At 47.3% G+C, this 27,270-nt stretch overlaps 1 protein-coding gene across 1 annotated transcript; it reads left to right on the forward strand.

Moving 5' to 3' along the window:
• On the forward strand, positions 1 to 26,022 carry SMC1A (structural maintenance of chromosomes 1A). The gene is made up of 25 exons (XM_073590862.1): positions 1 to 250; positions 2,198 to 2,386; positions 2,978 to 3,090; positions 3,585 to 3,788; positions 5,867 to 6,105; positions 6,230 to 6,488; positions 6,570 to 6,710; positions 6,815 to 6,897; positions 15,556 to 15,763; positions 15,882 to 16,067; positions 16,147 to 16,326; positions 16,972 to 17,118; positions 17,201 to 17,338; positions 17,445 to 17,561; positions 17,641 to 17,747; positions 18,497 to 18,638; positions 18,752 to 18,897; positions 19,010 to 19,163; positions 19,654 to 19,764; positions 20,258 to 20,414; positions 20,771 to 20,925; positions 21,004 to 21,155; positions 21,240 to 21,309; positions 21,413 to 21,523; positions 25,544 to 26,022. The coding sequence occupies exons 1-25, from the start codon at positions 142 to 144 to the stop codon at positions 25,622 to 25,624; spliced, it is 3,699 nt and encodes a 1,232-aa protein (XP_073446963.1). The 5' UTR covers positions 1 to 141; the 3' UTR covers positions 25,625 to 26,022.
• Positions 26,023 to 27,270: the final 1,248 nt, after the last annotated feature.

Here is a 27,270-nt window from a genome sequence, read left to right on the forward strand (position 1 = left end):
GGGCAGCAGCTTGGTGACGTCACCGCCAGGCGCGCTTTGCTGGTCGAGTGCAGGGAATTGGCGGCCTGTGGGCCCGGATAGTCGGTAGTTCCGGCGGGAGCCGCGGACACCGGGTGGTCTTAGGCTGTGGCCGCCGCCATCATGGGCTTCCTAAAGTTAATTGAGATTGAGAATTTCAAGTCGTACAAAGGACGGCAGATCGTAGGGCCCTTCCGCCGGTTCACCGCCATCATCGGCCCCAATGGCTCGGGTAAGTGCAGGATCCGGGGAAGACCCGCCAGCACCATATTCCCATCTGCTGTGTTCCCGGTTCGGGCTGGGTCACATCTCTGCTTGCTGTCAGTGACTGGAGCCTTTATTTACATTTGGTGTCAAAAAACATATTTTTTGCAATTAGTTTTTATTAAATATTTTGCACTTTTTCACAATTACAAATATTTTATTGTACATTGAATTTTTTTTGTGATTGTAAATCGGCTTAAAAATAAAAGAGGAGTTAGGTCAGAAAGTGCTCACTGATAGATGCACAGTTAACTCGTTCTGCAGCCAGCTGTGCACTCAGGGATAAAAGACAAAGGCAGCAACGTTTTTAACCAATCCTAATTGTAAAAATGTTTTGTTTTTAGTTATGAGGGTGGACAGCCGCTATAATGTGGCCCCCCGTGAAAATGTGACCGGTCAAGGTATCCTGTAAACATAAGTGTGATTGGCTGCTACTGTGGTCACAGGTCCAGATGACACCCAATCGTCAGCCAGTGCACCTGGATTGGCTGTGATCCGGGCGAGTGTCCTGTATATGGGTCATCATTATCAGCTTGATGGGGTCTGACACCCGGCTGTACCACTGATCAGCTGTGGAGGCGGCTCAATGTGAACTGAGCTGTGTAGACAGTCTAGTGGCCGCTTTCAGGTGTTGCAGCTCAGCTCCTATTGAAGTGAATAGATCTGCAGTGCCCAGCCTTGGCCACTAGGCGCTGACTAGAGCCGCACTGTTCATGGTCTGTGTCTGGCTGCCTCCAGAGCTGAGAACAGCTGATCGGTGCTGCACTCGCGTGTCAGACCCCTACTGATGTGACATGGATGACCCACCTAAAGGACACTTGGCCGGAGTAGAGCCTCCCTATGTGCATTGGCCAACTATGATCAGATATTAGCTTACTGATTGGCTGCAGTGCTGTCCATGTGACGTCAGAGCTGCAGACAATAATAAACACTGGGGGCAGCAGTGGAGACTCAGCGCAGGACCTGGGGAGGGTGAGTAATACGCTTTTTGTGTTCTTTTTTTTTTAATTTTTTTTTTGTTAAGGCCTCTTTCACACTTCAGTTTTTTACAATCAGTCACAATCCGCCAGGTTTTGAAAAAAAACGGATCCTCAATTTTTTTTGAGGATCCGTTTTTTTCCCATTGACTTGCATTAATGGCGGATTGTGACGGATTGCTGTCCGTTGCATCCGTTTTTTTTGAGGATCCGCCAAAAGTTGCTGTCCGTTACCATCCTCAAAGATTTCAAAACGGAGCTTGTAACGTTTTTTTCTCTGGTGGATCCTCCAGAGACTCATTTAACCCGACATTCTTTCTGGGTGCCGGACACAAAAAAAAAATCTCTCTCTCTCTCTCTCTCTCTCTCTCTCTCTCTCTCTCTCTCTCTCTCTCTCTCTCTCTCTCTCTCTCTCTCTCTCTCTCTCTCTCTCTCTCTCTCTCTCTTTAAATTTCCTCATTTTCAGGATCCGTCTAAAAACGGATCCTGTTCCATCAGTTGAAAACGGATCCGCTTGTCTGACTTTTTGGCGGATTTGAACTGATGCGAAAAACTGAAGTGTGAAAGAGGCCTAACCTGCATCTGAGGAGGAGCAGGGATTTCCCAAAAGCCGAGAACTTTTTTTTTTTTTAAAGGGTGTGTGCACACAGGACTGATCCGCTGCAGATTTACATTTCAGAGGGGGAAATCGGCAGCATAAACTGACATAGCGATTTAGTCTGCAGCGCTGGAGGTGTATTTTCTCCCACAATCCTACTGTAATGCGCTCAGTCTCCGCTGGATGCCCGCACACATGGGCAGGCAGAGCCAGTTCAGGCATTGCAGGATGGTGATCACACTTGGCATGTCTGTTCTGCATCCTCGCGCTCTTCTCCTGTATGCCTGCGTTGAGTTGTGCTTCTTATGTATTTGATCACTTTAGCTTTTTTTGTCTACAGGGAAATCCAATCTTATGGACGCCATCAGCTTTGTGCTGGGGGAGAAGACCAGTAATCTGAGAGTGAAGACCCTTCGTGACCTCATTCATGGAGCTCCTGTGGGGAAACCTGCAGCAAACCGAGCGTTCGTCACCATGGTGTATGAGGAAGACAATGGCAAGGATAAAGTGTTCGCAAGACATATCATTGGTAATGCAGCACAAAAATGCCCAGTAGATGCTGTAGGGGGCTCTCATGAGCAGTTCTCACTACCTGGCCGTTGGGGCCTTTAAACCTAAGTCTTCTGATATTGTAAATGCTCAAAGGATGGTCCTAAACCTGATAAGCGCAGGTTCTTCATTGTTAACTCTGCCCCGAACAGGAAGAGTTTAGCGCGTGTATAATCTTGGAATTGTTTGGTGCAAGTTTTCAGCACTGAAGAGAGGGGCAAAAACACTTGAGCAATCAATCAAGATCACAAGGGCAGAAACGGAACACTTTTACCCTAGGAGCTTGAGACTTTGTAGGTTCTTGCCAGTTGAGCATCTCTTTACATAGATTGTTACTTCAGAGCTGCACTCACGCTTCTGCTCACTGTCATTAGAATCGGTTGATAAGCTCGTAACCAAACTTCTCCATGACGGCCTAGTGTTGAGCTGTAGGACACTTGGTCATCTTATATTTCCAGCCAATGGTGTTCTCAGAATCCAAGATTTCAGCTCTGGAGGCTGTGCAGTGGTGAATCAGAAGTTAATACTGTTAGTATTTTGTAATGAACTTTTCTTCTTTTTTTTTTTTTAGGTGGCTCCTCCGAATACAGAATCAACAGCAAGGCCGTCCAGCTGGCAGAATACAGCGATGAGCTGGAGAAGCTCGGGATCCTTATTAAAGCCAGGAACTTCTTGGTGTTCCAGGTAAGGTGATCGCCGGGTGTCGGAGCGTTCTCCGCTGCTTTTTGTTCTTTTCCATAGACTGTTTCCTTTATCCATTTGGTATAAGTGTCCTGGACCCCCTCTTAATAAATACATTAGAAGAGTGGTCTTCAGCTTGTGGCTCGCCAGATCTTCTGGAACTACAACCATCAGCATGCCATGTGGCTGTTAGGATGTCCTGGAACTTTGTAGTTTCACCACACATAGCAATTGGATGTAAAAGAGAGAGCCAACTTTTGACACTTATGTTAAAACATGGCTGCAAATGTACGAAAGGAAACTTGATTCACCTTTTTCCATACCACTGGCATTGGTTGCACTGGTCATGCCAGCCACTGGTAAACAAAGACCAGAAGGATCACCAGGCCGGGCGTTCAGTGCTAGATAAAGACAGGGTTGAATAACCCTTTAAATGACATAAGTTCCGATGAGGTCATTGTCCCTCATTTGTTGTAGCGTTTCGCCCACTTGTGCAGGGGGCTGTAGAGTCCATCGCCATGAAGAATCCCAAGGAACGTACAGCTCTTTTTGAGGAGATCAGCAGGTCGGGTGAGCTGGCGCAGGAGTACGACAAGTTGAAGAAAGAAATGGTGAAAGCAGAGGAAGACACACAATTCAACTATCACCGCAAGAAGAACATTGCTGCCGAGAGAAAGGAAGCAAAGCAAGAGAAAGAGGAGGTCGGTTTCTTCTGTTCTTTGGCTCGACTCCCAGTTTGTGTTTTAATTTTTTTTTTTTTTTTTTTTTTTTAAAGAAAGTGTTCTGTAAAATGGGAGAATTTACCCTTAGCGCAATGGTCACACAATGCAGGTTTGATCCTCAGATTACGCACAACCACTATCCCCAATCATTGGTGGCTACGAAAAGCACATCCTCAATCACCCGCTAAAGCCTGTGCATTGGACTGCTTAGTACGGTGGGAGTGCCCTGTTTAACCCCTTAACCCCTGGAGCTTTTTTCGGCGTTGTGTTTTCGTTCCCCGCTCCCCTTCTTTCCAGAGCCATAACTTTATTTTTCTGTCAATATGGCCATGTGAGGGCTTATTTTTTGTGGGATAAGTTGTACTTTTGAACGACACCATTGGTTTTACCATGTCATGTACTAGAAAACGGTAAAAAAAAATCAGAGTACGGTGAAATTGCAAAAAAAAGTGCAATCCCACAATTATTTTTTGTTTGGCTTTTTTGTTAGGTTCACTAAATGCTAAAACTGACCTGCCTTTATGATTCTCCAGGTCATTACGAGTTCGTAGGCACCAAACATGTCTAGGTTCTTTTTTATCTAAGTGGTGAAAAAAAATTCCATAGTTTGCTAGAAAAAAAATTGCGCCACTTTCCAATACCCGTAGCGTCTCCATTTTTCATGATTTCGGGTTGGGTGAGGGCTTATTTTTGCGTGCCAAGCTGACGTTTTTATTGTACTATTTTGGTGCAGATACATTCTTTCATTCTTTTGATTGCCTGTCATTGCATTTTAATGCAATGTTCCTGCAACCAAAAAATGTAATTCTGGCATTTTGACTCTTTTTCTCTCTACACCATTTAGTGATCAGGTTAATCCTTTTTGTTTATTGATCGATCTGGCGATTCGGAATGATCGGGCTTCAATAGTCTCCATGGGAGGCAAGAAGCTGCCATAACCCAATCAGCTCTGCTACATAAAAGCGATGGTCAGATTGCCTCTATGTAGTAGAATTGCTCACTTGCTATGAGCGCTGACCACTGGGTGGCGCTCACAGCAATCTGTCACTGACAACCATAGAGGTCTCCAGGAGACCTCTGGTTGTCATGCCGACACACTGGTGACCCGCGATCACGTGACGCGGATCACTGGTGTGTGTATTTCCGGCGCGATTGCCGGAAGCGCTTGTTAAATGCCGCTGTCAGCGTTTGACTGTGGCATTTAACGGGTTAACAGCCGCGGGTGGATCGTGATTCCTCCCACAGCTATTGCGGGCACATGTCAGCTGTTCAAAAAAGCTGACATGTCTTGGGAAAGATGTGGGCTCACCGCCGGAGCCCACATCAAAGGGGGCGGAGGGAGTCCAACATCAGCGTAAATATATGCCCAATGTTGGAAAGGGTTTAAAGGAAATCTGTCAGCAGGATTTCACCCCCAAACTACTTATATGTACATGTAGGTCTTTTACAGACAAGTAATAATAATAATAATAATAATAAATTTTATTTTTATAGCGCCGACATATTCCGCAGCACTTTACATTTCAGAGGGGATTTGTACAGACAATAGACATTACAGCATAACAATAATCACATACAGTAGATTATAACAAATACCAAGAGGAGTGAGGGCCCTGCTCGCAAGCTTACAGTCTATGAGGAAAGAGGTAGACACGAAAGGTGGGTGGTAACAGTTGCCCTGATTGTATGGACCAGCCATAATGTTAAGTGTGTAACAGTACAGACACAGAGGGCTAATGGATGCATAAAGCATGTGGGAACATGATGCTGGGAACCAGACAAGTCCAGCAATACCTTTACATAGCCTGTCCATTCCTCCGTTACTCAGAAATCAGTGTTTGAATTGATATGTTAATGAGGCTGAAGAGCTGTGGTAGATCTGAAGCCTATGTCACTCGAGCTCTATTCTCTGCTCAGCAACGCCGCCTCCTGCTTGACTGACGGCCTCTGCTCTGTGTGACTTCAGATAAAGGAGCCGTCAGTCAAGCAGGAGGACATCCCTATGTATTTGTTTCCTGTGGAAAGGAAAGGGGCTTATGCCGTTCTTCTGTTCACAGGCAGAGCGGTACCAGCGACTTAAGGATGAGGTGGCACGAGCCCAGATCCAAATGCAGCTCTTCAAGCTTTACCACAACGAGTCCGAGATCGAGAAACTGAACAAGGAGTTGTCAAATAAGAACAAGGAGATTGAGAAGGACAAGAAGAACATGGACAAGGTGGAAGACGAACTCAAGGACAAGAAGAAGGAGCTGGGCAAGATGATGCGGGAACAGCAATCCATAGAGAAGGAAATCAAGTGAGTCCTCTTGTGGCGAGCTCCCCTGAGTCAGTCTTCTTTTCTGCACCTCTCGTGTGTATGATGGGTTGTCTCATGATCCAGCCTTGCTTTGATCGCATGTTGCTTTTCCTTCCACCCATAGGGAGAAGGATGCCGAATTGAATCAAAAGCGTCCGCAATATATCAAAGCCAAGGAGAACACTTCTCACAAGATCAAGAAGTTGGAAGCGGCCAAGAAGTCTCTCCAGAATGCCCAGAAACATTATAAGAAGCGCAAGGGGGATATGGACGAGCTGGAGAAGGAGATGCAGTCGGTGGAGGATGCCAGGCAGGAGTTTGAAGAAAGAATGGAGGAGGAAAGCCAGAGCCAAGGTCGCGATCTCACATTAGAGGAGAACCAGGTAATGGCAACTCCTTTTACGTTTTGTTCTTCTTTGTTTCCACAACTTATTTCCAATTTATTTTATTTTTTTGTCGTCTAGGTGAAGAAATATCACCGCCTGAAAGAAGAAGCCAGCAAAAGGGCTGCAACGCTGGCCCAGGAACTAGAGAAGTTCAACAGAGACCAGAAAGCTGATCAGGATCGCCTCGACCTGGAGGAAAGGAAAAAAGTGGAGACTGAAGTACGGCCATATTGTGCTGCAATTCAACTTCATTTTGGTTTGTGCTGCATTTAAGAAGCCGGCGGGTTAGCAACTTGTGTCTTGACTACGTTTTTTTTTTTCAGGCTAAAATCAAGCAGAAGCTGCGTGAAATCGAAGAAAACCAGAAGAGAATAGAAAAGCTAGAAGAATATATTGCAACCAGCAAGTGGGTAGCTCTATAAGTTATTGGTACATTTAATTAGGTTGTCATGCACCCCCAACCTCATTACAATAGGTAACAAAACTTTTGTAATATAGTAGTGTCCAAGCTTAGTAAGTGTTGGCATATTCCTAGGATATGTCATCTGTTATAGGGGTTGTCCAGGAGTGGGACAAAAGTCTACAAGCACTCCGTAACTGCAGACTGATACATCACTATCACACTTGCCCCGAGAGGAAAAACTGGCCAGGATGCATCAATGGAAGACCAAATATCAAACACCCCCCAAAATTGTCTTAGCTGAGGTGGGACTACCACTGTAACCATTTGAAGTCCATGGTGGACAGGTTATGTCCTTCAGAGCAAGAGTCACTTTTCTGGATCAGAATGGACTATGGGGTGATTTCTTTTCTGACACCCTCATGCTTTAATAGAGCATATAAAAAATATTCTCGTAATAAGACACGGAAGGAGTGTTGCTTCACATTCCTGATGCTTATTGTTCCTTTCTCCTACGCCTCATTGGGGGACACAGAGACAGTGGGTGTTATGCTGCTTGCCACTAGGAGGACACTAAGTAAACCAGAAAAAAAGTTAACTCCTCCCCTGCAGTATACACCCTCTCGCTGGATGAGATATCCCCAGTTCATGCTTAGTGTCTGTAGGAGGCACTTGGGTCTGGTTTCAGACCCCACCGTTTTTATTTTATTTTTGAATTTTTCTGTAAATTTTGTTTTTTAATTAACGGAGTGAAGGAGGCGACGGTTCCTTTCTATGACCCGCTCTCCCCCGAACCAACAACAGGCAAGCACGCGGAGTATACCTCCCCGTACACTTTCCTGCGACGTTTGGGGCTGATTCCTCTAGCAATATTGGCGATGATCCTTACGACCGGAGTTTGGTATTCCACGGACATGAGGGCAGGCGCAATGGAGAAGACTGGACAGCGCTTACGTAGGCCCTGAATTAGCCCCATAGCTCTCCATCCCCCTATCATAGGGAAGATCGATTGAGCATGGCCCCTTTAAGAACTCCTCCAGCTCTGCTACATTAGCCCAGGAGATGAGAGCCTGCATGGATGGCCGAACAGGGCTGAGCACTGGAGTTGAGGTATGGGGTCGGGTCCTGGCCCCCGGGAGAAGCGCTGACGTAGCGTCAGCGGCGGTGCACCGGGGCCCCTCCTCGGCGCCCAAAAAATTTAGTCCCCGGCTTTCTGGCCTGCTAGGCCGCAATTTAAATAGACCTGCCCGCGCTATTATCGCTGCCCCCTCGCCCTGGCGCCTCTCATCCCTGACGAGACGCGCAGTTATAATCTCGGGGCCATGTCTTTTTACCTCATCCTGCTCTGGAAGCTGTGAGGCGAGCATTCTGCCGGATAACGGGTGTCACCGCAGGGCCACCGCTATTCCTCCCGGGGGACACCGCATAGGACCGGGTAAGCTGCATCTGCCCTCAGATTAAAGCTAAAGCTGGAGTCACACATAGCGACTTACCAGCGATCCCGACAACGATAACATGTCAGGATCGCTGGTAAGTCGCTATGTGATCGCTGGTGAGCTGTCACACAGACAGCTTCACCAGCGATCAGCATGCCGACGTGAGGAGCGAGCCCGGGAGCAGCGGACAAGTGTGCCTGCTGTTCCAGTCCTCCACCAGCAGAGGGCACGCCTGCATCCACAGCCTCTCCTGGCGGCGTCCTGCTGCCTCCTGGTCCCCAGCGTGTGGCGGCGGCAGGTACACACTCCGTGTGCTCCTGGTCCCCAGCGTGAGGCGGAGGCACCTGTAACTCGCTGGTAACTAACATACACATCGGGTATCCAAGGGACGCGCGTCCTTTGGATACCCGATGTGTACGTTAGTTACCAGCTGATCGCTGGTCTCTCGCCTGTTACACGCAGTGATGCGTGCTGGCCAGCGGGAGATCAGCGACGAAAATAATGTCCAGAGGTTTCTTGCAGCGATCAGCGATACCGGCAGGGGGGCCGGTCGCTGATTGCTGTCACACACAGCGATCTCGCTGGTGAGATCGCTGTTGTGTCACAATACCCTTAACCCCTTCCCGGCACGTTCCCTGCAGCAGACTCTTCCGTTGACCCTTTCAGGAGCGCTATGTCTCAATCTAAGGAGGCTAAATAGCACACTGCGTATTTTACCGTGTGTACCAACTTCAAGTCTGCCCTACCCAGTGCACAGGCTAATCTGTTATGCACGGACTGCGACCCGGCCTGCGCCCTGACCTGCGCTCAATCGCCCCTCGCCGCCGCTGCTGACTGGCCTTCTGCGTTTAGTACCCCTGAGTGGGCTGCGTCCCTGTCACGGTCGATGGAGTCTCTGACCCAGGCTATATTCTCCCTACGGGAGGACTCTTTAAGCCAGAAGGCGCCTCCCCCCCCCCCCCCCCCCGAGGAAGGCTTTGGTGTCGGCCGGGAACTGTCCACCAGCAGGGGCTGTACTCGGTCAAGGGATGGTCAGGTCTCTAGAAAGCGGACACATGACGCTTCCCCTAGTCCTGTTCGCGCCTCTGCATCTGCGACTCCTGTCTCTCGCTCTCCCTCTCCTGGAGTTCTCAGCAAGCACGACTCTGAATTCGAATCTGACCCCTCAGAATCCCCCAACTGATCAGGAGTCGCTTGATTCTCTTATAGAATCTGTTAACAGGATTCTGAGGTTGGATGAGGATAATATTCCCGCCCCAGCACATCCTATCTCGCTTAAGAAAACCAAGCGTGTGCACAGGTTATTTACCAGCCATCCGGACTTTAAGGAAATTGTCCAGAAACATAGAGATCGTCCGCATAAGTGGTTCACAGACAAAAGTCTACTCCGGCTTAATACCCTTTTGATCCAGACCTGATGAAGGATTGGTTACAGTCCCGTCCCGCCCCCCCAGTGGACCCGCCTGTATCGTGTCTTGCTTCAAAAACTCTTCAATCCGTTTCTGAGGGTTCCTCAATCAGAAACCCCTCCGATCGTCAGATTGACTACCTTGCCCGTTTAGTTTTTGAAGCTTCAGGAGCAGTTCTTTTTCCATCTTTCGCGGCAATTTGGGTCACTAAGACAATGGCCGCTTGGGCAGAAGTCTTGATTACTTCCTTCCAGGGCACCAATCTTCCTCCAAAGGCAACCACTGTCGCCAGGCAGATAATTCACGCACTTGAAAAAAGAGGAAAAGCGTATACTGCACATACAATACAAAATCCTTTATTATTCAACTATATAAAACCATTAATTTGCATAATTCAAGACAGTACTAATAGTGCATGATTGTGAATCCAAAAACCAAAACACACAAGCAGCACCAACATGGAGCCAAAAATTTTTTTTTTTTTTTTTTTTAATATATATCACCATATATTTACCATCAATCACAAGAAAATAATAGTAACCATAGTGGTTAACCCCAGTTCAATAGCAGACTTAGTCACACATCTTCCCCAAACATAGGAATCATCTATAAAGTGAGCTGCTAAGGCCTGTTTCACACATCCGTTATTTGCCATCAGTCAAAATTCGCCAATTTTTTTTTTTTTTAAAAAACGGATCCCGCCAAAAAAGGGCGGATCCGTTTTTTTCCCCATAGACTTACATTATTGGCGGATCTTGACTGACAGTCGTCCGTCCTACCCGTTTTTGTACGGATCCGCCAAAATTTTAGCGGCTCCCGGGTGGATGAGACGGACCCTGCAATGTTTTTTTCTCTCTGACGGACCGTCAGTTTGAACCGCGCATGCCCGGAATCATAGCCCCGGGAAGCATTTTAACCTGTTACTGTCGTCCCGGGAGTCGCTAAAATCTCTCTCACCATCGCTCCCGCCGTCTCCTCACCCGAGCTCCGACCATTGCTCCCGCCGTCTCCTCACCCGAGCTCCGACCTCCCGCGACATCGCGAGCTCCCCCCGGCACTTGTCTTCCCCCGGCACATCGGCTGTCCTTTTTTTTTTTTTTTTTTTTTTTAAGCTCGGTTCCTTTTATGTTCCTAGATCGGCGGATCCAGTCATATCAACGGTCCGGTGGCACCCGTTGGTGTCTCGATGGTCACGGATCCGTCCCCCCACCTTTTTGGCGTATGGCAACTGACAGGTAAAAACGTATCTGTGAAACAGGCCTAAGTGAGAACCACATCTATAATAATAAATGCCCTAAGCAGCTTCCGGTTGTAACAACTTCCGTCCAGTTGTAACCGGTGAGGTCACCGCACACCTCTTTCCATGTTAACCCTCAACACACCACTCCTCAACACACACACTCCTCTCACCTTTCACCATCTCCACTCACTCTTTCACTCCACATACGACCCTTTCTCTCACTCCGTCTCTCATACTCACGCCGTCATCGCCGCTGATCCACGATCCCCGACATCTTCTTCCGCCGCGCCATCCTGGATCCAGACGTCCTCCACGCCGGCGACATGTTCTTGCGACGACGCCATTTTGGATCGGCGAAATCCCGCGATAGTCAAGATGGCGTCGCCACAAGAACATGTCGCCGGCGTGGAGGACGTCGGGATCCAAAATGGCGTCGGCGAAATCTCGCGAGATTTCGCCGCTGCCATTTTGGATCCCGACGGCATCCACGCCGGCGACATGTTCCTGCGGCGACGCTATTTTGGATCTGCGAAATCCCGCGATACTCAAGATGGCGTCGCCACAAGAACATGTCGCCGGCGTGGATGCTGTCTGGATCCAGGATGGCGCCGGCGGAAGAAGATGTCGGGGATCGTGGAGCAGCGGCGATGACGGCGTGAGTATGAGAGACGGAGTGAGAGAAGGGGTCGTATGTGGAGTGAAAGAGTGAGTGGAGACGGTGAAAGGTGAGAGGAGTGTGTGTGTTGAGGGTTAACATGGCAAGAGGTGTGATGCTATCGCATCCTCCTGATGCGATCGCGTCGGGCCATAATCTAGTAAGGTAATAATTACATACCAACGCTCCAGTGATAATGCCGCTTCCCCAACGCGCGTTTCGGCGACGTGCCTTCGTCAGGGGAGTGGATAATTCACGCAGCAGACTTTGTAGTGGACGCTTCTTTTGATGCCGCCAATTGCGCTGCCCAAACTGCCACTAATGCGATCTCCATTAGAAGAGCCCTATGGCTCTGACTGGCAGGTGGATGCCACATCTAAAAGATCGTTGACTTCTCTCCCCTTTCAAACGGGTCGTCTTTTTGGAGAGAAACTGGATCAGCTCATTTCTGATGCTACCGGAGGAAAAAGTAAATTCCTTCCTCAACAAAAGGCTGTTCGGCCGTCTCGCAACCAACAGCCAACGCACTTTCGATCTTTTTGCAAAAACTCCGGTTGGTTCTCCTCTACCTTCTCTTCCGGATCAGGTCAGTCTCCGCGTGGAGACAGAGGCTCCCAGGTCTCATACAGACCTAACCGCTCTTGGAAACCCAGGCCTAGGGCTTCTGGATCCAGGGGAGCCAGATCGCATAGATTTACCCAATGACTTGCTGCGGTATCCGGCAGTCGCCTACTTTCCTTCAGCCACACCTGGGTCAGGGAGCTGGTGTCCTCCGGATACAAGATAGCATTTTCTTCTCACCCTCCAACTCGGTTTTTCCTTTCCTCTCCCCCCAAGGGAAAGACAAGAGCCTTCCTTCGGGCTGTTCAGGCTCTCTTAAAGGACGGAGTCATCATTCCGGTCCCTCATCACGAAAGGTTCAGAGGATTTTATTCAAACCTTTTTGTGGTTCCAAAGAAGGACGGGACAATGCGACCCATTCTGGATCTCAAACTGCTAAATCTGTTTGTCTCGGATCAGTTGTCGCTTCCATGGAAAAAGGAGAGTTCCTAGCATCCATCGGCATCAAGGACGCTTACCTTCACATTCCGATCTGCCCGTCTCACCAGCAGTTCCTGCGTTTTGCAATTCACGAGGAACACTTCCAGTTCGTTGCCTTGCCCTTCGGACTCTCCACTCTCGGGGAGTAGTGGTGTTACCGTATCTGGACGACCTGCTCATCAAGGGTCCGTCCCTTCCAGCCTGCGAGGAATCCGTGGAGATAACAGTAAATACACTTTCGCACCTGGGGTGGAAGATAAACTTCGCAAAGTCTTCCCCGAAACCGGCTCAGCAGATTTCCTTTTTAGGAATGATCTTGGACACTTCCCGCGGGTTGGTTATTCTCCCTCCAGAAAAGACGCAAGCCTTACAACAGGCAGTGCGGACTCTTTCCCGTCCAGCTTCTCACTCAATTCGTTTCAGCATGAGAGTTCTCGGAAAAATGGTAGCTGCGATGGCAACAGTTCCATTTGCACAGTTCCATCTCCATCCCTTACAACATGCGTTGCTGTTAGCTTGGGACAAGAACCCGTTCTCCCTGGACCGTCGGATCCTTTTGTCCCTGCGGGTCAGGCAAGCCCTCAGGTGGTGGACTCTGAGGTCCTCCCTAAATCAAGGGAGGTCTTTTCTCCCAGTAAGATGGTTGGTAGTAACCACCGACGCAAGTCTTCTCGGCTGGGGTGCGGTCTTTTGTCACCACACGGCACAGGGTCGTTGGTCGACCCGACGGTCACGTCTCCCCATCAACATTTTGGAGATACGAGCGATCAGATTTGCACTACAGAGTTTCCACCATCTCCTTGCAGCTCACCCCATGAGGATCCAATCCGATAACGCCACAGCTGTAGCGTATATCAACTGCCAGGGAGGTACCCGGAGCAGGATGGCCATGCACGAAGTGAGTCACATCCTCCATTGGGCTTAGACCAACCATTCGTCCATCTCAGCAATCCACATCCCGGGAGTAGAAAATTGGGCGGCAGATTTCCTCAGTCGCCAAGGCATTGCCTCGGGAGAGTGGTCTCTTCATCCGGAAGTCTTTCAGCAGATTTGTCGTCGTTGGGGGACTCCAGATGTGGACCTCATGGCCTCAAGGCTAAACAACAAGGTGTCTCGGTTCATTGCTCGATCCATGCGCCATCGGAGCGGACGCCCTAGTTCTGCCATGGCATCGGTTCCGGCTCCTGTACATCTTTCCCCCTATTCCCTTGCTTCCAAGGATCATCAAGAAGATCCGAGCGGAGGGTGTACCAGTGATCCTAGTCGCGCCAGATTGGCTGCGTCGAGCTTGGTATGCAGAACTAATACAACTAGTCGGTCGCCGACGTCCCCTGGCGACTTCCAGATCGCACGGATCTGCTTTCTCAGGGCCCGATTTACCACCAGAACTCCGGGGCCCTGTCTTTGACGGCATGGCCGTTGAATCCTGGATTTTAGCACAGGCTGGGTTCTTTCATGACGTGATTTCCACCATGATTAGTGCTAGGAAGCCTGTGTCCAGGCGTATCTATCACCGCACCTGGAAAATCTTTTCATGGTGCAAACATCATGATCGATCCCCTCTGGTGTTCTCCATTCCGGCCATATTTGAGTTCCTTCAATCCGGATTAAACTCCTCAGGCCTCGCGCTTACCTCGCTCAAGGGCCAAATTTCGGCCTTGTCAGTGCTTTTCCAACGCAAAATTGCCACCAAATCTCAGGTCAAAACATTCATTCAAGGAGTTTCCCATGTGGCGCCTCCTTTATAGAAGCCCATTGGAATCATGGGACCTTAACCTGGTTCTCGGGGCCTTACAGGAGGTCCCTTTTGAACCGCTGCAGGACGTGTCATTGGCCGTCCTTTCTTGGAAGGTGGTCTTTCTAGTGGCAATTACGTCAATCAGACGAGTTTCGGAATTGGCAACCCTGTCCTTCCGCTCTCCGTTCCTGAATTTTCATCAGGACAAGGTAGTTCTCAGGACGTCCCCGTCCTTCCTGCCCAAGGTCGTCTCCTCTTTCCATCTCAACAAGGAAATTGTTTTTCCTTCCTTTTGTCCGGCGCCAGTCTATCGCATTGAGAAGGTCCTCCACACCCTGGATGTGGTTAGGGTGCTGAGACGGTACATCTCGTGGACGGCTCCCTTCCGCAGGTCAGATGCCCTGTTCATACTTCCAGAGGGGCAGAGGAAGGGTCTAGCCGCTTCAAAAGCAACGCTAGCCAGTTGGATTCGCTCAGCGATTCAGGAACGCGCCTGTCCCAGCGGGGATTAAGGCGTACTCTACCCGGTCAGTGGGCGCCTCTTGGGCCATTCGGCACCAGGCCTCGGCAGAACAGGTCTGCAAGGCTGCGACTTGGTCCAGTCTGCATACTTTTACAAAACATTACCAAATTCATTCTCAAGCCTCTGCGGATGCAGCTCTCGGCAGACGCATCCTGCAATCGGCAGTACCTCAGTGTTGACTCAGTGGTACATGGAGTATTAGCAGATGTATGCTCCCCACCCAGGGACTGCTTTAGGACGTCCCACTGTCTGTGTCCCCCAATGAGGCGTAGGAGAAATAGGGATTTTTGTGTATTCACCGTAAAATCCTTTTCTCCGAGCCATTCATTGGGGGACACAGCACCCGCCCTGTTTAGCCTACTGGCTCATTTGTAGCATTCTTAGGTTTTGACATAGTTATGGTTATTGTTGACTGTTTAAGCTCCTACTGCTTTTTTCACTGAACTGGAGATATCTCATCCAGCGAGAGAGTGTATACTGCAGGGGAGGAGCTAACTTTTTTCTGGTTTACTTAGTGTCCTCCTAGTGGCAAGCAGCATAACACCCACTGTCTCTGTGTCCCCCAATGAATGGCTCAGAGAAAAGGATTTTACGGTGAGTACACAAATACCTATTTTCTTAGGCAGTCTTTAGAAGAGCAGAAGAATCTCGAAGAGACTTTAACGGACGAAGTGGAAATGGCGAAGAGAAGGATTGACGAAATTAATAAGGAATTGAACCAAGTGATGGAGCAGCTCGGCGATGCCAGGATCGATCGTCAGGAGAGCAGCAGGCAGCAGCGCAAAGCGGAGATCATGGAGAGCATCAAGCGGCTGTATCCTGGCTCTGTGGTCAGTGGTGGTCAACAAGTCGGGCACTTAGTAGAGCAATGCTGATAATCGGAGTGGCTTCTGCGGGGTGTAAAGGCTACTGGGTGGTAATGTTAACACAGTACATTTCTCTCTACAGTATGGTCGCCTGATTGACCTCTGCCAGCCCACACAGAAGAAGTATCAGATTGCTGTCACTAAGGTGCTTGGAAAGAACATGGATGCCATTATCGTCGACTCCGAAAAGACAGGAAGGGACTGCATCCAATATATCAAGGAGCAGCGCGGGGAGCCTGAAACCTTCCTTCCTCTGGATTATCTTGAGGTATTGAAGAAAACGTTTCTCATCATTTTATTCTGAATATTTTAGGTTTGTCGCTACTGCTATTCACTTTTATTTTTAGGTAAAACCGACTGATGAGAAGCTGCGTGAGCTGAAAGGGGCAAAGCTGGTGATTGATGTCATCCGATATGAGCCCCCGCATATTAAGAAGGCCCTGCAGTACGCCTGTGGTAACGCATTGGTATGCGATAATGTAGAAGACGCTCGCAGGATAGCCTTCGGAGGACATCAGAGACACAAAGTAAGTATTACATCCTACAACTTCGGGGAAGATGTCGATCGGGCATGTCTGATTTCAGACTGCAGATTGTATTGTTCTCCCAGAGATAAGACACTGGACAACGTGTCATAGAGAATACAGGAGTGGTCTGCAGAGCAAGGGCTCCTGTGCATGGTTGAGACAGCTCACCCATCAGCCGAAGCATCGTTCGGCAGACCGCCATCTAATGTCTATGGGGCCTTTAGAATAGATAAACTTTGCACATTTACAGACTGTCTCAGTGGCTTATACTGCACGATGAATTTGCCGCATCTTTAGACACTTGTCACTTTTTGGTGCACATTGTCATATCTAAGCCACCAAACTTGTCTATCAACAAGGCAAAAAGTAATAAAAACTGGCACAAGTGCTGCCAAAGCACCCTCCTAGTATTATATGTGGTTTTAAACAGAGCTTCAAAAAAGTGTGTGCCGGGCAGCTCGTTTCCTGAAGAAAGTGAAGGTCTTGTTAATCAAGATCTGGGATGGCTCTCATCCATCTCAATCCAGTGGCCATCAGATATTGTAGATTTTGGTGGGAGGATTTTTTAATAAGATCTATGGCTATTTTTGTTAACTTAGAAGTGAAGTGCAGATGCCTCATTATTTTTAAACATTTTGTTTGCAGACTGTTGCTTTGGATGGCACCTTATTCCAGAAGTCCGGTGTAATCTCTGGAGGTGCCAGCGACTTAAAAGCCAAGGCGAGAAGATGGGATGAAAAAGCAGTGGACAAACTGAAGGAAAAGAAGGAACGATTAACAGAAGAGCTGAAGGTGAGGGGTGACACGCTTTGCAGTCATGATGGTGTAAGCAAATGTGTTACAGGTCAATCAAGATCTTTTTGTTGTCTTGCAGGAGCAAATGAAAGCAAAACGTAAGGAGGCCGAGCTGCGTCAAGTCCAGTCCCAGGCGCACGGTCTGCAGATGAGGCTTAAGTATTCCCAGAGTGACCTCGAGCAGACTAAAACACGGCATCTAGCAATGAACATGCAGGTACCAGACGGACAAGGCTCTAGTAACAGACAGCAGCGATTTTCTGCTACTTATAGCCTTGTTGTTATTTTGTAGTGACCCGCTCTTCACTTTTTTTTTTCTCCAGGAAAAATCCAAGCTGGAGAGCGAGTTGGCCAATTTCAGCCCACGTATCAACGACATAAAGCGGATCATCCAGAGCCGCGATAGAGAGATGAAGGAGCTGAAGGAGAAGATGAATCTGGTGAGTAGCAGAGCTTCACTGTAGAGCACAATGGCGCCTCTCTATGGATTGGAGGGTAATGTATGCTTGGGCTTATCAGGTGGAGGATGAGGTGTTTGAAGAGTTCTGCCAGGAGATTGGGGTTCGTAACATCAGAGAGTTTGAGGAGGAGAAGGTCAAGAGACAGAATGAGATCGCCAAGAAGAGGTAATCACTTTCATTGGCCGATCTGCGACAATACACTCAAATGGGTCTTTGTATATGATACACGTTGAGCAGATCTTTTTGCGCAACCCTACTCTGTGCGCAAATTGCCTGAGTTTCCGCATTACCTGGTGCGGCATTTGATTCACTGGCGTAACGACATCTGTGTGGCACACAGGTGACCTCTCACCAGCCCGGCTGCGCCTGTCCACAGCCAAAGAGCACGGAGTGGGGTTGTGTGACGTTGTCCGCTCATCTCTAGTATGCATGTTAAAGGGGTTGTCAATGTTTGGGAACAGGTTTTTATTTTTTACTCAAATGCTTGCATTTTGTGCTGATGATCATTTTTGATCCTGGGTTGTCTTAAAAGTTTTGCATTGTTTTGGCTTTTACAGGTTGTTTCAACTTTGATACTTTGATGTGGTCAGTTCTCGTAGATCAGCTGACAGGAGATCAGAAAAAAAGACAGATAAAAGTTGCAAACTCTTTTAGAACCAGAGTTTGCTGACTGATTCTAAGCTAACTCATTCTGCAGCCAGCCCAATGCAAGCCAAATGCTGCAAAAAAATGTTATGAATCTCAGTTGCCAAAATAATCTTTAGCCCAAAGTACATGCAATGACGGACAACCCCTTTAGTGCACTTTTTATTCTTATGGCTGTTGCAAAAGGATGGCAATAACTTTGGAGCCTCAGATTGAGGACCTAGGATTTTTAGGCAGTAGATGATAATTTAATGGTCTTTCTTTTGTAGGTTAGAGTTTGAAAATCAGAAGACCCGTCTGGGCATCCAGCTGGACTACGAGAAGAATCAACTGAAAGAGGACCAGGGGAAGGTGCAGACGTGGGAACAGTCCGTGAAGAAAGACGAAAATGAGATCGAAAAGCTGAAAAAGGTAAAATCGAGTATTTATTTCCAGAGCATTCTTCACAAGGACAACTTGTTCTGTGAGCCATTGCTATGGCCTAGGGTTTGCACCATTGGAGACCTTGTGTTGATTTTATTTAGGAGGAGCAAAGACACATGAAAATCATTGATGAGACAATGGCGCAGTTACAAGATCTGAAAAATCAACATCTGGCAAAAAAGTCTGAAGTCAATGACAAGAATCATCTCATGGAAGATATCCGAAAGAAGCTGGGGGGCGCCAACAAGTCAGTGACATATATATAATGTATACAGTGTCCGAGACGCCATGTTCTCCTCTTAAAGTACTTGGATGGTAAGTGTCCTGGTAATCTTTATTGTGTTTTTGTGATCTCTCAGGGAGATGACCCACCTGCAAAAAGAAGTCACTGCAATTGAAACCAAACTGGAGCAGAAGCGGAGTGATCGGCACAACCTGCTGCAGGCCTGCAAGATGCAGGACATTAAGCTACCCTTCTCTAAGGGCACAATGGACGACATCAGCCAGGAAGAGGTGAAAACAATAAAACTTAGAGAATCTGTCTCCAGGGTTATGCTGTCCTATCTGAGGATGTCCTTGCTCCAAGACCCTGTCTCAGGCGTGGCTTTGCATGCTGTAGTTTTCATAAAATCACAGCTTTAATTGTTAGCAATGATGAGCTCCTTCTTTTTCGTCCTCTACATGAAAACTGCCACAACCTGCTGAAATCTCTGATAATAATCAGCTTTACTACTCTGCGTCAACCTGGCAACTTCTTACAAGTACCCGTCTTTTCTCCAGTCACACAAATAATCCGTTTTCCAGAGTGATGGCAGACTCTCAGAAACCTAAAGTGGTGCAAGGGCTCCCTTACACCACCCCCAGTTTTCTGGTAGGAGAACCCATCTGTTTGGTTGGGGTTTGCTGTACCGCCTGGCTTAGTGCTCCATTTCAACTAGATTTCCTTCTGAGTGGTTTGTGTTTCTTACAAGACTGAAAATGACTTCTATGTTTTCTTTTTAAGGGTGGATCGCAGGGAGAAGAGTCTGCCACCAGCTCCCAGAGGTCCTCCAATGTGTACGCGCGGGAAGCTTTAATCGAGATAGACTACACTGAACTTTCTGAAGATCTCAAGGTCAGCTGCTGTCTGTACCTTTTGGTCCAATGTTTCTAAATTTTGTTCATATGCTTGAACATTCATATAAATCTCCTCACTCTGACATGCCAGACCTGGCTTGTCACTCTGCACAAAGAGAATTGCTACCTCTTAGAATTCCAGTCTTAAGATTCTATCCTAACCAAAACAGAAGTCATACTTTGTACTGATGAGGGGCAATATCCTGAAACACTGTCTGCAAATCGAGATTCTGGTTTGATTTTCATCCTAAGTAATATTGTAAGGCTTGTTTAAGGGTCTAAAGAGTTCAAGTTCTCTTCCTCTCTGAAAAGGCTAATTGTATAGTTAATTTCCTAGAGGAGCATTGCATGGCCAGTAAGTCTCCTCACTTTGACATGCCAGGCCTGGCTTTTCACTCTCCACAAGGAGAAACGTTACTCCCTTAGATCACTAAATTTGGTTCTTGATGGAAAGCCTTTTAATGCCCTACTTGATGTAAATTTTTTGGCAGGATGCTGTGGCAGATGATGATATTAAGCAAGAAATGACTGCCCTGCAGCAGAAGCTGAACGAGCAGCAGAGTGTTTTGCAACGCATCTCTGCTCCCAACATGAAGGCGATGGAGAAACTGGAGAGCGTCAGGGATAAGTTCCAGGAGACGTCTGATGGTGAGATGCTGAGCAGAGTTGGTGTGAATCGATTCGCATGACCTGGTTTATTTTACGGGTCAGTTATTGGGAGCCGGGAGATCCACTTCTTACCTAACTGCATCCGCATTTCTTCTGTTGATTAGCTGGCCTGGCAAGACGTCCGCTGCAAAGATGACATTGCGCCAGGTCAACTACTGAAGAGAAGTGGTTCTCGAGGCTCAGATAACTGGTGTAATTTGTGCTAATGCTGAGTGTAGCGTGTGCTGCCTGTTAGTGACGGCATGAGTGGCACTGGCAGATTGGCTGGTACTGTTGCCTAAAGGGCTATTCTTTTGGCAGCTTCTTATACGACTTCTTAAAATCTCGCCTTGCAGAGTTTGAAGCTGCTCGTAAGCGAGCAAAGAAAGCGAAGCAAGCCTTTGAGCAGACCAAAAAAGAGAGATTCGACAGGTTCAATGCCTGTTTTGAATCTGTAGCAACTAATATTGATGAAATCTACAAAGCGCTGTCCAGGAATAGTAGTGCCCAGGTAATAACCGTCCCCAGTCACTCTGGATTTGTCCTTCGCCCTCCTTCTTATCTCTGATGATTTACCCGACAATCACAGGCTTTCCTGGGGCCAGAAAACCCAGAAGAACCCTACTTAGATGGCATCAATTATAACTGCGTGGCCCCTGGAAAACGGTTCAGGCCCATGGACAACTTGTCTGGAGGGGAGAAAACTGTAGCAGCACTTGCCTTGCTCTTTGCAATTCACAGGTAAAGGACGGAACACACTCTGCTTAGTAATAAGGGTCTGTACGTTTATAGCCCCCTAATTCGCGGCTTGACTTTAATCCGTAGTTACAAACCGTCCCCATTCTTTGTATTGGATGAAATAGACGCTGCCTTGGATAACACCAACATAGGAAAGGTGAGGCATGTCTTAAGATTTCTCAGGCGTCTTCTCATGACTGCATGGTCCATTGGCTCTAAGGTGGACTATGTACGTGCCTCATCTTTCCTATTTATTGCAGGTGGCCAATTACATTAAGGAGCAGTCAATGACGAACTTCCAGGCGATTGTCATTTCCCTTAAGGAGGAGTTTTACACCAAGGCAGAGAGCTTGGTTGGTGTATATCCCGAGGTAAGAAATGACTGAGATTTCATGGGGCAATTACTTTTCCAGGGTTTTATATAGCATTATTAACCCCTTCACCCTTGGGCATTTTTTGGTTTTTCCTCCACTTCTTCCAAGAGCCATAACTTTATTTATCTCTGCATTGAGGGACACCGCTAAATCAGGGTTTCCTGTGTACCCCCAATTAAGATTCCGAGAAATAGATTTTACGGTAAGAATCCAAAATCTAATTTTTTCCGTCAATATGGCCTGAGGGCTGCTTGTACTTCTTAATGACACCATTCATTCTGCCACATAGTGTACTGGAAAACAGGAAAAAGAAATTCCAAGTGTGGTGAAATTGCAAAAAAAAAAATTGCAATTTCACAATATTTTTTGTAATTTTTTTTTATTTACCAAGTTCACTATATGGTAAAACTGACCAGGCAATATGCTTCTCCTGGTCAGTATGAGTACACTGATACCAAACATGTATACCGCTAGTGTGTTTTGGTTTTTTTTAAGTGGTAAACAAAAAATCAACAAATTTGTCCCGAAAATCTCACTTTGTCACCAGTTACCAAGACCAATTAACATTCTCATTTTTTGGGATCTGGCGCTGGGTGAGGGCTTATTTTTTGCGCCTTTAGCTGATGTTTTCATTGATACCATTCTGGGGTAGATACGATGTTCTGATAGTCCTTTTTGCATTTTACTGCAATGTTGCGGCAACCAAAAGACATTCTAACATTTTGAGCTTTTTTCTCATTACGCCTATTATCGATCACAGTAATTATTTTTATATTGATTGGACATTTCATAATGCAGTAATACCAAATGTGTGTTTTTTGTTTTTATATTTTTATTTTTAATGCGGCAAAAGGAAGTTGTTTAGAAACATCATGTTTTTTCTACTCTATATCCTCAAGTATAAGCCGACCTGAGTATAAACCGAGGCACTACGAAAAACTTGGTCAGCTTATTGACTCGAGTATAAGCCGGGTATGCATTGTCCCCTCATCCCTATGTGGTACGCATGGCTCCCCCCATCCCTGTCATTGTATGTATGGCTTCCTAGTCCCTGTCATTGTATGTATGGCTCTCCTGTCCCTATCCTGTATGCCTGGCTCCCACTGTCCCTATCCTGTATGCATAGCTCCCACGGTCCCTATCCTGTATGCATGGCTCCCCCGGTCCCTATCCCCGTATGCGTGGCTCCCCCGGTCCCTATCCTGTATGCATAGCTCCCACTGTCCCTATCCTGTATGCGTCGCTCCCCTGGTCCCTCTCCTGTATGCGTGCGTGGCTCCCCTGGTCCCTCTCCTGTATGCGTGCGTGGCTCCCCCGGTCCCTCTCCTGTATGCGTGCGTGGTTCCCCCGGTCCCTCTCCTGGTATGCATGGCTCCTTATCCCTATGTATGATTTCTGTTAAAAAACATCTTATTTACCTGCCTGCGCTCCCTTGTTGGCACTGCATCTTGTTCTGCCTTCCAGCAACTCTTCCTGCCAAGCACGTGGTACCACTCAATAAGGTAATGAATATGCGCTCCACGCCTATGGGAGTGGAGATGCGTGCATATTCATTACCTTAATGAGCGCTAGGCTGGAATGAGGTGCAGTGTCACCGACTCACCGAGGGGGTGCAGGCAGGTGAGTATGTGTGCTAGAAGCCGGCGGCTGTGGGTGGTACTGTGCGCTATTACCACAGCGGCACAGGTTTTAGCCACAGCTGCCGGATCCTGTCTTTTACCCGCTGCTCAGCCAATCCACCTCCCCCTCCCGCTTTCTGGGACCATGACTCGTGTATAAGCTGGGGGGGGGGTGTTTTCAGCACAAAAAAAGTGCTGAAAAACTCGGCTTATACACAAGTACCGTATATACTCGAATATAAGCCGAGATTTTCAGCCCGTTTTTTTGGGCTGAAAGTCCCCCTCTCGGCTTATATTCGAGTCATATACACCGGGGGGGCGGGGGTGTCAGGTCATACTTAAAATGGCTCAGCGCTGGAACCACATCAAAGGCAGGAACACAGCCGATGACATTACATGTATGTAAAGTGCAACTGAGATTGTGCTCTGTGAGGGTCTGGGTGCTGGGGATAGGAAGGGCAAAATACTACGCTCCTTTCCAAAATAAAAGATGTTCTCAACTGAGAAGAACATCACGAAACAATCACTGACCTCAGGGAGACGAGTCAAAGAAAACACTGCGGCAGCCGGCAAAGGCGCTCAATCAGTGAAATCCTAGGTGCAATGCTCCCTGGGAAACACGAATATGCAAATAAAGTCACTGGAGCCTCATTTAAGAGTCTCAGACACGGGACTAGCCAGATCTTCCTCCAGGGAAGGACCCAGCCAAGGGGTGGCTCCTTTCGGAAACCACCATTACCACCATATTAAGTGGCCCTTTAAGTCAATATCCAGCTCTTTACGAGTTTACAGATATGACAAGGGAAATACCAAGGCCAGGTATTCATCTACAGACAGCTGTTTCGGGGTGTTGCCCTCATCAGTGTGGAGTAGGATTCTGGCTAGGTGGGAGCAATGCCTAGTAGACCAACATCATGAAACAGTCACTGACCTCAGGGAGACCAGTCAAAGAAAACACTGCGGCAGCCGGCAAAGGCGCTCAATCAGTGAAATCCTAGGTGCAATGCTCCCTGGGAAATACGAATAGTCAGAATCCTACTCCACACTAATGAGGGGCAACACCCCGAAACAGCTGTCTGTGGATGGGTACCTGGCCTTGGTATTTCCCTTGTCATATCTGTAAACTCGTAAAGAGCTGGATATTGACTTAAAGGGCCACTTAATATGGTGGTTTCCGAAAGGAGTCACTCCTTGGCTAGGTCCTTCCCTGGAGGAAGATCTGGCTAGTCCCGTGTTTGAGACTCTTAAATGAGGCTCCATGGACTTTATTTGCATATTTGTATTTCCCAGGGAGCATTGCACCTAGGATTTCACTGATTGAGCACCTTTGCCGACTGCCGCAGTTTTTTCTTTGACTGGTCTCCCTGAGGTTAGTGATTGTTTTGTGATGTTGGTCTGCTAGGCATTGCTCCCACCTAGTCAGAATCCTACTCCACACTGATGAGGGGCAACACCCCGAAACAGCTGTCAGTGGATGGATACCTGGCCTTGGTATTTCCCTTGTCATATCTGTAAACTCGTAAAGAGCTGGATATTGACTTAAAGGGCCACTTAATATGGTGGTAATGGTGGTTTCCGAAAGGAGCCACCCCTTGGCTGGTTCCTTCCCTGGAGGAAGATCTGGCTAGTCCCGTGTTTGAGACTCTTAAATGAGGCTCCACGGACTTTATTTGCTTATTCTCAACTGAGAAGAAGACGAGTGCCATCTCTGCTCCATATATTTAGCGATCATCAGGGGGTCTCACACTCTCTGAGCAAAACGTCTTGACTTATGGCGGTTCCCTGTAATATTCACATTCTGGATTTTCTGTTCATTGTGACACATAAGCAGTAAAGGGTATCCAGTACTTTCTCTGCACTGGATTTTAGCAGGACTTGGTATAGATGCAAAGAGTCACGTTCTTGTCTGCAAATTAATGAGTCTGCCAGGAAAAAAAATGACTGTCCAAACCAAGCACAGGCACATGGTTCACCATTGCAGTTGCCCAAATAGTTCAGTCTACCTTCACACCTATTTGTTTTGCATCTCCGGTTTCTTGATTGACAGCTCTGGTTTTACCGAAGATAAAGATTAAAAAAAAGTAGGTGGGAAGGTGCACTGGACTGTTCGGCCTCACCAAGGGTTCACTAAGTGCCTGTGCTTGGTCTGAATGCTTATTTGTGCTGAAGTTCCCTATAACTTTATCCTCCCTCCTTCTGGTGGAGATCTAGCAAGGCGGTACTCTCATGGACAGAATATGTGCAAATACTTTCTCTCTACTGCCACCTATTGGTGACAGTCATGTAAGTCACTGGATGATTCCAAGGACCTCTTTGGGACCTGCCCTTGACTTTCAGGTGGAGAAATGACTGCTTGTGTTATACTATTAATGGATCCATTTTTTTCTTGTCTTTGCAGCAAGGGGATTGTGTGATCAGCAAGGTCCTGACTTTTGACTTGACCAAATACCCAGATGCCAACCCGAATCCAAACGAATAGTAAAGGACTAACCACAGTCTGGATATTTTCTATGTCTTCATCCGTCTTATTGGGAGTGTTCTAAGTTATCATGACTTATTTGGCCTCTCTGATCCATGCTATTATGTATACAAACTTCAATCCTGAAAGATCACTGAACCTTCCCCATGGTTTTCTCCCCACTTATTTTACGTTTTACTTCCATCATGTTGTAATTATCAGAACTTTTTTTTTTCTTTATCGTTTTTATTCTCAGAATTGTGGCATTATTGTGTTTAGCGCTGACCCTTCCCATTTTTAGACAAGTGCTTTCTGCAGCTTTTGTTACGATGTCTGCGATGCCTTTTAGCATTTTAGCATCTTACATATTTTTGCGTTACAAATGTGTCCAAATGTTTTGCAATAAAGAATTGACAACTTTTCTGCGTCCGGCTTTTTATGGTAAATTAATGGAAACGTGATATCCTTTGCAATGTATCGGTGCCCAAATTTTTCTGTAAGCGTACTGGTGCCATTTTTGGGACCTATACTCTGTGACTAGAGGGGCTGGTGCAATGTCTTGGCAGCACCTTTCATAGAATATTGGCTTTAGTACAGGGATCAGCAACCATTACTGCTCCATTTGTGGTGAAACTACCACTCCCAGCATTCCCTCTTCAGTAGGCAGCATTCAGCGCATGTTGGGAGTTGTAGTTTTGCAACAGCTGGATGTCTGCTGGTCCCTGCTCTAGTATGTGGTGCCTATAGGATAATCGGAAGGGATCGGAGTCTTATATGTCACTTGTGATGAGAGATTTTTAATTTACATAATATATCATTAATGTAAGTCTTATCCAAAATATGAAATACACTCATCCACAGAGAGCTGTTTGGGGCTTCTTGCCCCTCATTAGTGCAGAGCAGAGTGCTGCTTGGGACGCTTTGATGAGATTTTAAGGTAGGCACCCCTGAGGCTGTCTTCTGGGACACCAGACTTCCCAAGACCTCAGAACAGCAGAGGGCAAGCTGAAGAAGCGGCACGCCAGAGCCCCTTAGTGTAATCATGCCAGAAGCACCAGCACCGCCTGTTGGAGCGGAGGTGTCTGTTTTCTGTGCTGCTAGTCACAGAAGAATATGGAGAGGGATGACTTATTTTTTCACTAATGCTTTCCTGACATCCACCATACATATACGGCTCAGCGGGAGGTGACTTCCCGCAAACTGCTATGAATGGCGCCAGCACAATCATCAGCTGACGCCCTGCAGCAACAGCCAGGATCAGTATTCGCACTGATTGCAGTCCTTTAAACCTTTAGATTCCTCTCTCGATAGTGACAGCGGGATATAAAAGGTTATTTGAGGGGGGAGATCCCTCTTTAAACCTGTCGGCACCGAGACAAATTAATAGAGGTGGGATGGGGGGAGAGCCAGCTATGGTGGCCTGTAATAATAATCTTTATATAGCGCCAACATATTCTGCAGCACTTTACAGTTTAACAGTTTCAAACACAACAGTCATAAGTAACAATGTTAACAATAATACAATGATTAAAGCAAAATTAGACAACCCTGCTCGTGAGACCTTATTATCTACAGTGAGGTGGGAGAGATACAGAGTACAGGTGTGTATTTACAATGGTGGTCCAGCCATCTTGAGGGAGATAGTGAATGGGCCACACACACACACA

The sequence above is a fragment of the Dendrobates tinctorius genome, unplaced genomic scaffold (genome assembly GCF_039654945.1).
Source record: "Dendrobates tinctorius isolate UK_male_01 unplaced genomic scaffold, ASM3965494v1 ptg000120l, whole genome shotgun sequence".
In the NCBI taxonomy this organism is placed as follows: Eukaryota; Metazoa; Chordata; class Amphibia; order Anura; family Dendrobatidae; genus Dendrobates; species Dendrobates tinctorius.